At 42.4% G+C, this 14,667-nt stretch overlaps 1 protein-coding gene across 4 annotated transcripts in view; it reads right to left on the bottom strand.

Annotated features, from left to right (window-relative positions):
• COL4A6 (collagen type IV alpha 6 chain) overlaps positions 1-14,667 on the bottom strand; it is a 295,848-nt gene that overhangs the window by 156,691 nt on the left and 124,490 nt on the right. For all 4 annotated transcript variants that reach the window (XM_045472451.1, XM_045472448.1, XM_045472450.1 and 1 more), the window contains exon 3: positions 7,477-7,557. In XM_045472451.1, the coding sequence (XP_045328407.1) occupies positions 7,477-7,557 (81 nt within the window). The remainder of the gene's footprint in view (positions 1-7,476; positions 7,558-14,667) is intronic.

Genomic DNA, 14,667 nt, shown 5'->3' on the forward strand with positions numbered 1-14,667 from the left:
AGACCATCAACTTTGCATAAAGCTAAGAGGCTTTAAGCAAAAGGTTTGGTGGAGAGGAGAATGCAATCAATGTCAAAAAGAAAGTCTGTGATTATCTTTGACTCACAATTATTCAAGAATGTCCTCATCTTGGAGGAAGGACCAATTGCTGGTAGCAAAATAAAAGCATTCTGCCAAGTCCCTTGCCTTGGAAGGCACAGATTAAAAAGCAATCAGACAAAAAAAGAAGTCAGGGTCAAAAATTCTGAGGAGTTAGGTAGAACAGAATCCCAAAGCAAGCTATAGGAACCAGAGTGGAAAAGAGCTGGGGCCCTTATGGCTAACGGGATCTAAAAATGATATGGAAATGACTGCCCTGGCTCCTTGCCTTCTTTTAGCAGGAGGGATTCCTCCCTAGACAGCGCATTCTCATCTGCTTCATGGCAACTTCATGGCCAACCCAGGATGTGGAGAGTAGGGCTAGACCCATACTCACCAAATTGGTTGGACAGTTGGCCAGTCATTCATGAAACTGTAGTGCCAACTGCCCCTTCGGAGTCTAAAATAACCCAGTGTCTGTCCTTTAGGAATTCATAATATAGGGGAGGGCAGACAAGTCAATATAGATTGCTGTGTTCAGCATGAAGGGAATGAAGAGAACGTAGATAACCTCAGCCTTGCATATGGTGGAAAGCTTCATGAGGAGGTTCTAAAGCCTGTGTAAGGTTTTAAAGAATGGGTAAATAGAAGCAAGTCAGCAGAGAGAGGGTAGAGCTAGTGGAAGGAGAGTACATGGAAATGGGATAGCAGGTAGAAACCCTAGATCCTATGAAATAACAGCAGGTTGTCTGAACTGTAAAGAGTTCAGCTCATGTGTATGTCCTGGCTTTGTTTTCCGAAGGAGGAGGCTCCAACGAGAGATAATGTTGGAGAAGCAGTGAAGTTCCAGGCCACAGAGGACTTTGTAAGCCCTACTAGAACTAAGATTTTATTGTGAGATCTATGGGGAGCCACTGAAAGATTTTGAGCAAGAGTTTCATGATCATATTTATGTTTTGGAAAGATTATGATAGCAGAGTGGCAAATGAATGGAAAAGAGTGAGACTGGTGATTCGGAGACCAGTCTGGAGGCTATTAGGGTAATTCAGACAAGACATTATACAGGTCTGGAGTGGACAGACAGGTATGGAGAAGAGCAGATGAATTTGGGCTTTGTTTAGGAAGATGTGGGCAGAATGTGAAGATGAATTGGAGGTGGTAGTGAAGAAAAGAAAAAACAATTCCTAGGTTTCTGGGTTGAGCAAATAAAGTGCTTGGTGGTGCCATTTGCTGAGATAGAGAAGACATAGCTAAGACTTAGAAAGGGACACGTCTGGTGGGGATTGATAGTTGAATTCTGTATGAGGTATGGTTGTGGTGCAAGTAGAAATCCAAGCAGAAATTGACTGTGCTGACCTGAAGCTAAGGAAAAAGGTCTGAGCGAAAGATACAGATTTAATATTTATCATTGTATTGGTGGGAGTGGAAATCCCTGGCATATATGAAACTACTTTGGGAGAGGCCTACAGCGAGAAGAGAAATAGGATGAGGACAAAACCCTGGGGAGTCCCAAATTGTAGGGAAAAAACTAGGAGAGAACATTATGAAATCCAAGGGAACAGAGAGTTTCAGGAAAGAAGAAGGTATCTCGTGTGGTAGAGAAGTGAAGGAAGATTTTTTTAAATATGAAAAATGTTCTTTGGGTTTGGCAGCAAGCAGGTTACTGGTGACCAGTGTTTGCAGTGAGGCCAGCCCGTGGAGGGCTGAAGAGTAGGTGGGGCAATGAAGGCAAGAAGCTTGAGTGCAGGCAGCTGGAGCAAGGCCTGGCCACCCAAGGAGGTCATGTGCAATATGAGGTCTGACTGTGGAGCAGTTAGAGGATAAGGACATTGGTGTGTGTGGCAGTGGTTGGTCTACACAGGGGTGTGGGGGGGGTGGGTACATAGGGAGAAGGGAAGGATGCACATAAACATTGCCTAAATCAGGAGCCAATGGAGAGGCCTCTTGGTAGCCATGGAACCAGGCAGCTGACACAGGGAACGCCAGCTGTTTGCAGGAGGAGAGTAAAAACAAAAACAAAAACAAAAACAAAAACAAAAACAAAACAAGACAAAACAAAAACTTAGTGGTTAATGCATCTGGTCCTGGAATTCATGGTAAACACACAGTTTCTGACAGAGAAGCAGCAGGATGCAGGCATGAGATGAGGATTTAAGAAATCTGTGCTGTTTCACGCGTAACTCTCTAGCTAGGACATAGACGAAAAACAGGGGCACACAGCCCTTATCGGGGTTGGGAGGAATCCAAATATTCCCTGTGGCTTGGGATAATCTATGATAATGTTCCTTTAGATGGCATGGATAATTAGGAGCTCAATGTGATATATAAATGCCAGAACACTGTTAAAACAGAGAAAATTCTGAAATAATATTTAAATTTTTTAATGTTTATTTTTCAGAGAGAGAGAAAGAGAGAGACAGAGCACAAGCGGGACAGGGTCAGAGAGAGAGGGAGACACAAAACCTGAAGCAGGCTCCAGGTTCTGAGCTGTCAGCACAGAGCCCTATGCAGGGCTCGAACCCACGGACCTTGAGATCACGACCTGAGACAAAGTCAGCAGCTTGACCAACTGAGCCACCCAGGCGCCCCTGCAATAGTATTAAGGAATAACAGGCTCAGAACAGAACAGTCCCACCTGTTCCCGATTCAGACAAACACGCCGATGGAAAACAATGCAGAGGTAGCTTGCAAATCCAGTAGGGAAGACTTGGGAAGAGATGAAAATGGAAAACTGATATATTTTGTTCAATCTAATGTAAAAAAAAAAAATACTAGGGAAGAGGAAAAGTCCAAAGAACAGTTCTCCCATAAAATAAAACATATCCCCGAGACAGGAAACTGAAAGTCAAATAGTAAGTCCAAATTGCAATGTCTGGGGGGAAAATATCCTTTCTTATTTTTTCAATGTTTATTTATTTTTGAGAGAGAGCAAGACACAGCGGGAGTGGGGGAGAGGCAGAGAAAGAGGGAGACACAGAATCCAAAGCAAGCTACAGACTCTGAGCTGTCAGCACAGAGCCCGACACAGGGCTCCAACCCACGAATCTTGAGATCCTGACCTGAGCTCTGACACTTAACTGACTGAGCCACCCAGGTGCCCCTCCCTTTCTTTATCATTAGCAGGGGTGCCATTTTATAAAGTCGCTGTTCTCCTAACGTAGGCTAAATAAAGTTTAGCCACTAACAGGCTAGGGAGCTTGGGCAAAATCACTTATCAGTTTCTTTACTTGTTGCATGGAGCTCATACGGACCCTGGGAGAAGATGCTTTGGAAACGTACAGAGCAGTGCAGCAATGCTAGGCAGAGGCTGTTACCAGGCAGGGCATGCTTTCAAGAAGGCAGTGTGAGAGAGCATAAGCCAGAAACGGGTTGGATTGCAGTTGTGTGCAGGAGTGCTAGGTGTTGTGTAAATGTCCTAGTCAGTTCAAGAGGCCTCTGGCAAAGGAAAAGTACACGCTGCCTGGCAAGCTATGTGTTTGATGTTTCCCCAAGGCAGAAGACGGGCCAGCCAAGGGCTGCAGCATATCTCAGGGGTGACCCAGTGTTCTGTTCCCCTCCCAGCTCACCGAGCTCGAGAGGAACAGCTTGAAATCCGAATGGGGCCCGCTGCTCAGCTAAGGAAAACAGTCTCAAATCTTTCTGACATCTGCACAAAAGGGGTACCAAGAGGCTGCCCTGCAGGGTCAACAGTGCTGGGGCCAGTTTAAACAATCCTGCTTGGCCCTGGGAACGCAGGAGGGTAGGGGGGAAAGACTAAAAGGGACCTGGTGGCCCAGGCGGCTTTAAGCATCCGTGTTCACAGGGTCTGCCCCACGTGCACCGGCCTCCTGATCTATCTGGGAAATAGGACATCCCTGGTCTTAACTCATGAAATACAGCTTGGTCTGGCTCAATAACCTTGACAAACGTTCCCAGCAACTTCAGACTTCACAAATAAACTTTAGGACCATGTTTAACTGTGCAGACTCTGAATCTTTTAAATAGTGAAAAAAAATCCTTGTGGTGATATTTTATTTTCCTCAGTCCCACATCCCTTCAACCACTCATGTTTTCAAAGGAGAAGACAGACTAGGGCTCCAGATGTTTGGAACCCAAATGAGAGCTCCATACTGAGGAAGTCCACTGCCTTCCATCTTCAAAGATCAAAATCTCAGCCAGAGGTTAAACAATGAGGTCACCTTGGTCATGTGTATCTGGTATAGGACTAACCTCTGTTCAGATATATAAGAAGATTTTCTACTTTTGGGGTGCCTGGGTGGCTCAGTCAGTTAAGTGTCTGACTTCGGCTCAGGTCACGATCTCACGGTTCGTGGGTTCAAGCCCCACATTGGGATCTGTGCTGACAGCTCAGAGCCTGGAGCCTGCTTTGGATTATGTGTCTCCCTCTCTCTCTTTACCCCTCCCCTGCTCACGCTCTGTCTCTCTCTGTCTCTCAAAAATGAATAAATGTTAAAAAAAAGATTTTCTACTTTTAAAGGCTCTGCAACCCAACAAACAGCCTGGATCTGCTTCTCAGTTCCCTGGTTGTGGGGTCTGACCAACCACCTCCTATATCCCCTGTAACCTGCCAGGAAATGCCCTTTTGTGTCAAACTTCAAATCTCATCAGTTTCACCTGGGCCATTTTTATTTATTATACCTTCGCAGAGGTAAAGTAAGTCAATAAGGATCACCCATGATGAAAGTAGGTAGAGGACATATCCAAGAGATTTGCAGAAGAAATACAAAATTTGTTCAATGAGTATGTCAAATAACATTTAACATCACATGCAGTCTGGGAATTGGGATGATTTTACCCATATCAGCAAAAATATCAAGTATTGGCAAGGGTATAGAAATGTGGGAGCTCTTGTACAATGCTGATGGGAGTGTAAATTGGAATGTTTTACAGGGTAAGTGAGCATTAGCTTTGAAAATTAAAAATATCTATTATCTTATATCTGGAAATTCTGATCCTTAGTATCTATGCTAGACATAAGAACAAGATCTGTTCAAGGATTTCCACTGTATCACTGCCATTTTTTTTAATGGCAAACATTTGGGAAAAAACCTAAGTGTTCACCAAAAGGGGAATGAATGGCTGGGTTAAACTAAGGGGTAGGGAAAAAGATCTTAAGAACATATCAAATGGCAGGGTGCCTGGGTGGCTCTGTCGGTTAAGCGGTTGACTCTTGATTTCAGCTCAGGTCATGATCTCACAGTTTGTTAGTTCGAGCCCTGTGTCAGGCTCCATGCTGACAGCATGTAACCTTCTTGGGATTCTTTCCCCCTCTCTCTATGCCCCTTCCACACTCATACACGCTCTATTTCTCTCTCAAAATAAATAAAATAAACCTTAAAAATGTGTTTTTCTAAAAATAAAACATATTAAATGGCTAAAAAATCCAAAAACTAAACAAGGCACAGAATATATACTTAGGATGGGGTTTGGGGAAAAAAATACAGAAAATGAAACTAGTTTTATTCATATTTCTACATATCTCTGTGTACAGGGAAAGACAAGGAAGACAATAGAGGGACTAGAATCTCAAAGGAGACTTCTGCTTTGCCTATATCGCTTGCATGCTGCTTGAGAATGTATTCATATATTTATTATAGAATTATCTGTTTTCTGAAGTGTATCCTGATTGTAGATCAGAGGCAAAGGCATGGGCCCTGGTGACTACAGTGAACATGACTTCTCTGGAAGGCACCAGTGGGTAAAAGTAAATAGGCAAGAAATCAAAGGACCCAGGTAATAGTATGAATCTGTCATCAATTTGCTGTGTGACCCCAGGAAGTCATTTTCCTTCTCAGACTCTGCTTCCTCTGTACAATCGGTGGATAAGATGAGAAGCTCACTAAGATACTTTCTCTTTCTGATATTTTAGGATTCTCTAAGTCAATGCCTTTAATGTATAATGGATCTTGTTGTCCCTTTTGATGAGGAGACAGCTTTTTCTCTTCCTTCAAATTCTGGCATAGTTTGATATTTCACTTTACTCTAAATGGAAGATAACGAAAGAGAAGGTGGAGTGGTCACTCTGTTCCCTGTTTGGCTATGTTTTGAGGGTTTGGTTGACCTATTTATGCTACCTCTCTCTCTTTTTTTTTTTTAATGTTTTATTCATTTTTGAGACAGAGAGAGACAGAGCATGAACAGGGGAGGGGCAGAGAGAGAGGGAGACACAGAATCGGAAGCAGGCTCCAGGCTCTGAGCCACCAGCCCAGAGCCCGACGCGGGGCTCGAACTCACGGACCGCGAGATCGTGACCTGGCTGAAGTCGGACGCTTAACCGACTGCGCCACCCAGGCGCCCCTATGCTACCTCTCTTTGACAGCGGAAGCTCTTAGGCTTGAGTGTGATGAGATTACAGACGCAATGCGGTAAGTCAGAAGATATGAATTCTAAACGGTGGCCATAAATCCCAGAAGCATAGATTCTATTTTATTTTTTCAAGATTGAACCCCCTCAAATGCTTTTTTTTATGAGTCGCGCTAAAGATGTAGGTTTGTTCTGTGAGAAGTAGAGGTACAAATTATCTGGAGTAATGCTTCCCGTATGCATATACAGGGACTGATGGAAATGCTGTGCCAATGCACTGTGCTCATTGCAATCTGCACTGTTTGAACTGTGCATTGATAATAAGGAACAAGACACTGAATACATCACATCATGCTTTTAAACAAATCCTAAGTTTTAATGTAATATCAATAAATCATTCTTTGTGTGCAATAGTCATCCATATTTTTGGATGTTAAGGCTACCCTGTAAACCCTTGATTTTTGATGAGTCACATCCCTAGTCTGTAGATAACAATTGGACCACTTGTTTCCCAGAGAGAATAACCAAGTTGATACAAATGAGCTATGAGGAGTGCCTGGGTGGCTCAGTGGGTTGAGTGTCTGACTCTTGATTTCGGCTCGGGTCATGATCTCACAGTTATGAGATCATGAGATCAATCCCCATGTTGGGCTCCATGCTGAGCGTGGAGCCTGCTTGAGATTCTCTCCCTCTCTCCCTCTGCTTCTCTCTCCCACTTGGCACTCTCTCTGTCTAAAGTAAAAAATAATACAAAAAATTTTTAATGAGCTATGAAAATTTATGTATATCTACAAACATAATCTGGTTCTTCACCACCAAATTGGCTTTTGGAAGTACTTCAGATGAAACCTTGAGGAAACCTTGGCATTAAGTCAATGAAGGAAACCTCTTCCTGGTCCCTCAGGGACTTTGACCAATCTAGTTCTGCCTCTCAGTTGGCTAGCAAAGCTCCTTCCAGTTGGTCCTCATCACTTTTCTTGTTTGATGAAGTCATAAGAGTAAATTCTAAGCAGCCTAATTCTAAAGAAAACACACACACTTCAAGTCACAACTCCTCTGACTATGTGTCTTTCAGCAATGGAAGAAGCAACTTACTCTCGCTCCTTTCTCAGGAAAGCATTTACAGCCTCCACTGCAGTCTTGGCCTCCACATGGCTTTCCATAAGACTTCTCTCCCTATTAAAAAAAAAAGAGAGAGAGAGAGAGAGAGAAAAGTTAGTAAACTATGTGAACCAAGAAGCAATGTAGCCCCAGGGAACCTAACCCTTAGCCACCTTCCTCCTAACCAAGTAAATTTAGAGTGGCTTAATCATCTCATTTGATGGTAATGTTGAGTCATACTGGACTTGTGTATTTGTGTTCAGTGAGAAAGCAGTAGCTGTAGCAGAGAACTGGAGAGAAATTCAAGGTCTAGAAATGTAATGATAGATGAAAATGGCCACCCTGTACTCTGCTCTTGGAATTTTTCTCCTCAGGCTCTATTTGCAACACATCATTCAGACCTTACAGTAACAGTCCTGTGCCCAGTGAGATCCAAATTCCTCAGTTGGTACCATACAGTATACCCCAAAGTGTTCAATTTCCTTCTTTCTTATTTGCCTTACTATGATTATTATTATTATTACTAGCTCAATTTCTACAAAGCTGCTGCATGACCTGACATGTACTGACCCTGTCTAACCTCACCTTTTCACTCTTTCCCTGGCTCACTCTTCTTCAATCACACTGGTATTCATTCTATAAAAGCTTAAGCCTGTTCCTGCCTCAGGGCCTTTGCCCTTGCTGTTACTTCTGCCTGGAATGCTCTTCTAGATGCTTTTTATTGCTGGCCTCTTTTCATCATCCAGGTCTTAGTTCAATTGTCTATTCTCAGAGAGACTTTTCCTGACTACTCAACCTAAGGCAGCCCTATTACTTCCATCACATTACTATGCTATCCTTTCAACATTAACATCCCCTCTCCCCCCACTAGAATGTAAGCTCCATGTAAGTAACAGCCTTATCTATATTGTCTGATGTTATATCCCCAGTGTCTACAAGAGTGGATGGCACATAGGAAGTTTTGATGACCATATGAATGGAGCTGGGATTTGAACCCATATCTGACTAACTCAAAAGCCTTGACCTTAACCCTTATGTCTTAGAGTTTTCTAAGTCCTCTGTGTACCAGAGCCTCAATGCAAGGGCTCAAAAATGAGAAAAATGCCATTCTGACCCTATCCACCTTGGGAAAAAAGAGCAAAACATAAATTCTAACTATTATCTATAACAAGAACTTTATCTCTAGGATGGATTTAGTATCATCCAACTTTTTTATTTAATATTGGCTATTTTTTTTTCAAAAGAGAAGGGCATATTTATGAGCCAGTCTCATACTTAATCATTCTTGCCTCTTTGTACTGTGAGTCTTTTCCTAATCCCCAGGGAGCACTGTGAATTTCGCAGATGGTCTCTTATCTCTTTAGACATTCCCACAACACTTTATCACCACAACACCTCGGTAATAAGGTAGTGATGGCAGAGCTATGACAAAATATTGCTATTTTAGATTCCAAACACCTTCTTGATATGAGATATTTTATCTCTCTTATATGCCTTTGACATGGTAAGTGCTATTGTACACTTTCCAGTTTGCCCTCCATTTTATGGTATATAGGACGGGCAAGTATTCATAAGGGTGAGATCAAGAGGTGCTGTTGGAGGAGGAAGCAGGGGGCAGGCATAGGATAGAGAACAGAGAGACAGACCAGCTCTGAATTTAACCTTCACCCATGCTGTCACCTTTGCCTAATGTTGAGTACTATATTCCTTGGGATAGTGGATAATTTGCATTTGCTTCTACATATACTTCTGTATTTTACAAGTAATCTTCAATGAGCACATATAATTAGGAAGAAGAAGAGCAATTATATTACTAAATGATAAAAGTCATCCTCTTTAAGGGAGAGGACTCAACAGGCATTGCCAAAGTTGAAGTGGTATCCATTTGGAGCTGTGGCCTACTTCCAAACAATGCCTTTTTGGTGTCCCATAAAATTTGCCTATCATGGACCAAAACTTTCAAGATTACTAGCATAGAGCAAGGAGGCCTGAAGCAATGGAGCTGGAGAACATAGAGGATAAAATCCTATTAACAGGCACTGAATAAAAATGTAAGGAACAGAAGCTAAGGTTTCTTGGGAACTTGGCAGAACAAGGAGGCAAAGACATCCAGCTAACAGACAGGAAGCCATCACTGCCCTCTGTCACTGGGGAAAGTAACTAGAGAAGGCTCACTGGCCACAAGGCAATTTCCTGTAATTCTGGCCCTGGCAGATCCCCCAGGAGTCTTCAATTACAGTGAGGGGGGAGGAATGAAAGGAGTTGTTTCCAGGGAACATGACAAGACCAGGCTCTGAGGAAGTTTCTTCCCTATCCTGGCTTGTCTGGGGATACTCCAACTCCTTCTCAACCAGACCACATCACTAGTGTCATTCCCATCCTGGAATTCTCTCTGGATTCCTCTCAAAACCCAACCCCTCCCTACATCCGCAGAAAATTAGAACTGGAAAGGCCCTGAGAGATCATCTGGTACAGCCATTTTTAATTCTATCAGACTGGCACACCATTTTTTTTTATTGTGAATGTATATTATTCTTTCTTGGCATCTTGAAAAAAATGCATAGGAATAAGTTATAATAAAGATGTAAGCAATACTTTAAAAAGCACATATTATGCCATAATTGTATTGCAAAGCAAAAACAAAAGCCATTTATAATGAAACAATATATATTCCAATATGTAAATGCTCATACATCACTATATTAGAAGATGGAATGAAGTTGTCAGAGGCTAGCAGCTCAGTGCAGAATCACTATGAATGGGACAGCTTGCTGAAGCAGAATGACACTGGGATGTGGTATTGGTGACTCAAGTATGATGAATAGTGTTGCTATTACTATGGTAATTCTCTTAAATGGTGAATAACTCCTGGTAAAGTTCTGGGGGAAAAAGTTCAATATTTCCTTTATTTACTGTGAAGGTTTTTTTAATATAAAAAAATTTTTTATGTTTATATATTTTTGAGAGAGAGAGAGACAGAGACAGAGCATAAGTGGGGGAGGGGCAGAGAGAGAGAGAGACACAGAATCCAAAACGGGCTCCAGGCCCTGAGCTGTCAGCACAGAGCCTGATGTGGGGCTTGAACCCACAATCTGTGAGATCATGACCTGAGCCGAAGTCAGACACTTAATCTACTGAGTGACCCAGACGCCCCTATTTACTGTGTAGTTTTAATCAGTAATAATAAAACCAAGAAACAACTCATGGCAATATGTAGCATGTGGTTATGTTCTAGGCTCAGAAAATTATAAACAGTTTTCACTTCCCTGAATGTCCAGAAGTCTTCTAAATGGAGGGAAAGATATAAGACAATTCTTTGTAGTGTGTAGAACACCTATCATTCCTGGCTCCTACAAGAGCCACCCCCCTCCCCCTAATCATTTTAACAATGAAAACTGCCCTCACAATTTCCAAAATACCTCCTAGGGGTAGGGTATTTCTGTTAAGAACTATAGTCTAAGCCACACCACTCATTTTACAGATAAGAGCTCTGAAGGAAATAACTTTGGTCCATGTCACACTGTTAGCAATTGTTATCCTAATTCCATATTCTTCCCACTATTCAAAACCCCTCAAGGCCAAGTTCAGGTTCCATTTCTTCCATGAGTACTCCAGCTCAGTAAAAAGACACAGCAGGCACTGAGTATTCTGCCTATTGAACAAGTGTCACATGTTGCTGTGGGACAGCCCTTGCAATGTTTTTTAGGTTGCATGATTGGGAGTCTTGTTTCCTCAACCAAACAATAATGTTGATAAGAGAAAGATCAATACATTTTACCTCTTTGTATATTCCCACAGTATTAGAAGGGCATCCTAGGATCTAGTCATTACCTGAGGCAGTATACCTTAGTTAAGTGTATAAGCTCTGGAGTCAATCTGTATAGGCTTAAATCCCAGCCTAGATGGGATTGACCTTAGACAAGTGACCTAAAGTATGAAATGGAAATGGCAACAATGTCTACTGTATAGGGGTTGGCTGGAGGATTCAAGAAGATAAAGCATGCAAAGCACAGTGCCTGGCTCACAGTAAGCACTTTGTGTCAGCTATTATTATTACATTAATATTAGCTGGGCCACACTGTTTGACATTCCTGTAACACTCGACTGCTCTCTGGAGCTGAGGGTCAAGTGATATGCAATATGTCCATGCCAGTTTGTCTATGGCTGATATACACTCAGCTTGGTGAGGACATCCATTTGGATTGTTGATGTCTGCATATAATTGATTGTTAAATATTTTTAAGATCACCAGTATCTATCTCTCACCAGTATCACATCTATCTGTTTGCTGATGCTGGTTCCTTTGTCTAAAATGCCTTCCCTATCCCTTTTCCCCATTCATCACAAACCAAACGTCTACACATTCTTCAAAACCCAGCCCAAACATCATCTTCTTGGTGAAGACCTCACCCCACCACCACCACCAATTTTTGCCTTTCAGTAATTTCTGGAAGAAGTTTTTACTCCCTCCTCTTTGCTATATTTGACACAACACATTTGGTTCTGCCATCAGACTGGAAATAGAACTCTGCTTTATTCTTCTCTTTAGCCCTTGCATAAGCAGGTACTTGGTAAAGGGCTGTGAAATAATTGATCTCACAACAATGGAGTTACAAGTGTTAGACTGGCTCTACTTGGTATTCTCCCTCTCCCTTTGGTTTCCTGAAATAGACATTTACATCACAGTGTCCCTTCCAGAAGTCAGTATGTTTTTCCAGGCATCACCGGTGCTTTCTGTCAGGAGTGGTGGCAGGGATGACAATGACACAAAAGGTAACCAGGAAGCAAGAGATGTGATGTAAGAATATAAGAGCAGCTTAGCTTAGCTGGAGTGGCTGAACGGTTGGCCAAAGTGATTTACTCTTGTGAGAAGATCCTCCAGAAGTGTAGGTCACAGGAAGCTGGCTGTGCAACATTTTATCTTGACCATTCATTCAACAAATGTTTATTAAGCATCTACCATGTGCTAGGTACTGCACTAGACATGGCAGCTAGAGGCTGTATCATACAGCCACAGGTGAAACCAAATCCCCGCTGTCATGGTGTTTGCAATCCAGAGGGGAAGACAAACAGTAAACAAATAAATGCTACATCTATATTTGTCCAATCATATGTGTTACAGAGGAAAATAAGGGCATGGCAAGAAGGACACGAAATGTTGTAGTCAGCTTGTTACTGTATATAGGAAAGTCAGGGAAGGCTTTGCTCATAAGGTAACTTCTGAGCAGAGAACAGTGTTTCTTCAAGCATGGTCCTTGGGCCAGTGTCATTAGCCCTGGAAACTTATTAGAAATGTGAATTATTGCCCCCTTCCAGACCTAATCAATCATAAATTTCAGAGTGGGACCCAGCAATCTGTGTTTTAACAAGCACTTTGGGTGTTTCTACTGCACGGTAAAGTCCGAGAATCTCTGCTATAGAAAATGAGGGAGAGAGCTAGGTAGTAATCTGGGGTAAGAGTGTTCCAGGCAAAGGGAAGAGCAAGAGCAAAGGCAGTAGATGAGAGAACATGCTTGATGTTTGGCTGAGCAGCAAGGAGGCCAGAGTGCTGGAATGGAATAAAGGGAATAGAAATGATGAGGAGGTCAGAGATGTAGCAGGAGCCAGATCATCAAAGATTTTAGAGACCACTCTAAGAACTTTGCCTTTGGAAACAAATGAGCAAAGAAAAAAGAGAGAGAGAGAGAGACAAACCACGAAACAGACTCTTAACTCTAGAGAACAAACTGATAGGACAGGGGAGGTGGGTGGGGAAGATGGGAGAAATAGGTGATGAGGATTCAGGAGTGGTCTTGTGAAGAGCACCTGGTGATGTATGGAAGTGCTGAATTACTCTATTGTACACCTGAAACTAATATAACACTGCATGTTAATTAACTGGAATTTATTTTTTGCTTATGTTTATTTTTTTAATTGCTGGGACAAAGATGGAATTTTATTTTATTTCTTTAAAATTTAGTTATTTATTTATTTTGAGGGGCACCTAGGTGCCTCAGTTGGTTGAATGTACGACTTCAGCTCAGGTCATAGGCTCTATGCTGACAGCTTGGAGCCTGCTTGGGATTCTGTGTCTCTCACTCTACCTGCCCCTCCCTTGCTTGTGCTCAAGAGAGAGAGAGAGAGAGAGAGAGAGAGAGAGAGAGAGAGACAGAGAGACAGAGAGAGACAGAGAGAAAGAGACACACACACACACACGCAGAATATGGCAGAGAGGGCAGAGAGGGGAGAGAGAGAATCCCAAGCAGGCTCTGCACTGCCAGCATGGAGCCCGATGCCAGGCTTGAACTCACGAACTGTGAGATCATGACCTGAGCCAAAGTCAAGAGTCAGATGCTTAACAAACTGAACCACCCAGGTGCCCCAGCTAACTGAAATTTAAATAAAAACGTTTTTAAAAGAATGGTTTTGAGCACAGGAGTGACATCTCCTGTTGGAGGAGGTGGCCTTCATGGGCATCAAGAATTTTGGTTTTGAGATATCTATTAGACATCTAAATGGAGAAATCAGCTAGCTAGCTGGCTATGGAATCTGGAGTCCCAGGGAGCATGGCTAGCTTAGACATGTACATATGGTACTTTAGTCAGTAATGACTCCACTATGTTGTAGTAAAAAAACCCCAAATCTCAGTGGTTTAATGCAACTGAGGTTTATTTTTTGTTCATGTCATGATTCAATGAGGGATAGGCAGGTCTCTTTAGTGGTTTCTTTCCAAACGTGATTTGAATTTCCAAGATGCTTATGTCTAGCAACTCTACTACCTCAGATGCTAATAGTTTCTCCCCACTGTTCTCATATTCCCCTTTGAAAGAACTAGACAGAGCAGATGACCTAACAGCATGGAAACTAGGAGAGAACAGGGATTATTTGGTGAGCACCATTTCTGCCACCACTGGTATGTACATACAAGACTAGATGATAGTACCAAGGGAGCAAACGTAGAGAAAGAATGACAAACTGTAGTAAAGGGCCCACTTGAGGTTAGTGGTCATGAACTTAAAAGGAACATCAGCTATCAACGCCATGATGTTTTCTCTAGCCTTGTTCAGCCAGGTGGGTACAGATGCACATTAGCAGAAGAATCAGAGATAATCAAAGTTGGTTTCTGCTAGGGGAGCGTGATAAAGGAAAAGAACGGCAAGGGATTCAAAGGTATGTGGTAAAGCTATGTGGTAAAAAGGATTGAGG

The sequence above is a fragment of the Leopardus geoffroyi genome, chromosome X (genome assembly GCF_018350155.1).
Source record: "Leopardus geoffroyi isolate Oge1 chromosome X, O.geoffroyi_Oge1_pat1.0, whole genome shotgun sequence".
Lineage (NCBI taxonomy): Eukaryota > Metazoa > Chordata > Mammalia > Carnivora > Felidae > Leopardus > Leopardus geoffroyi.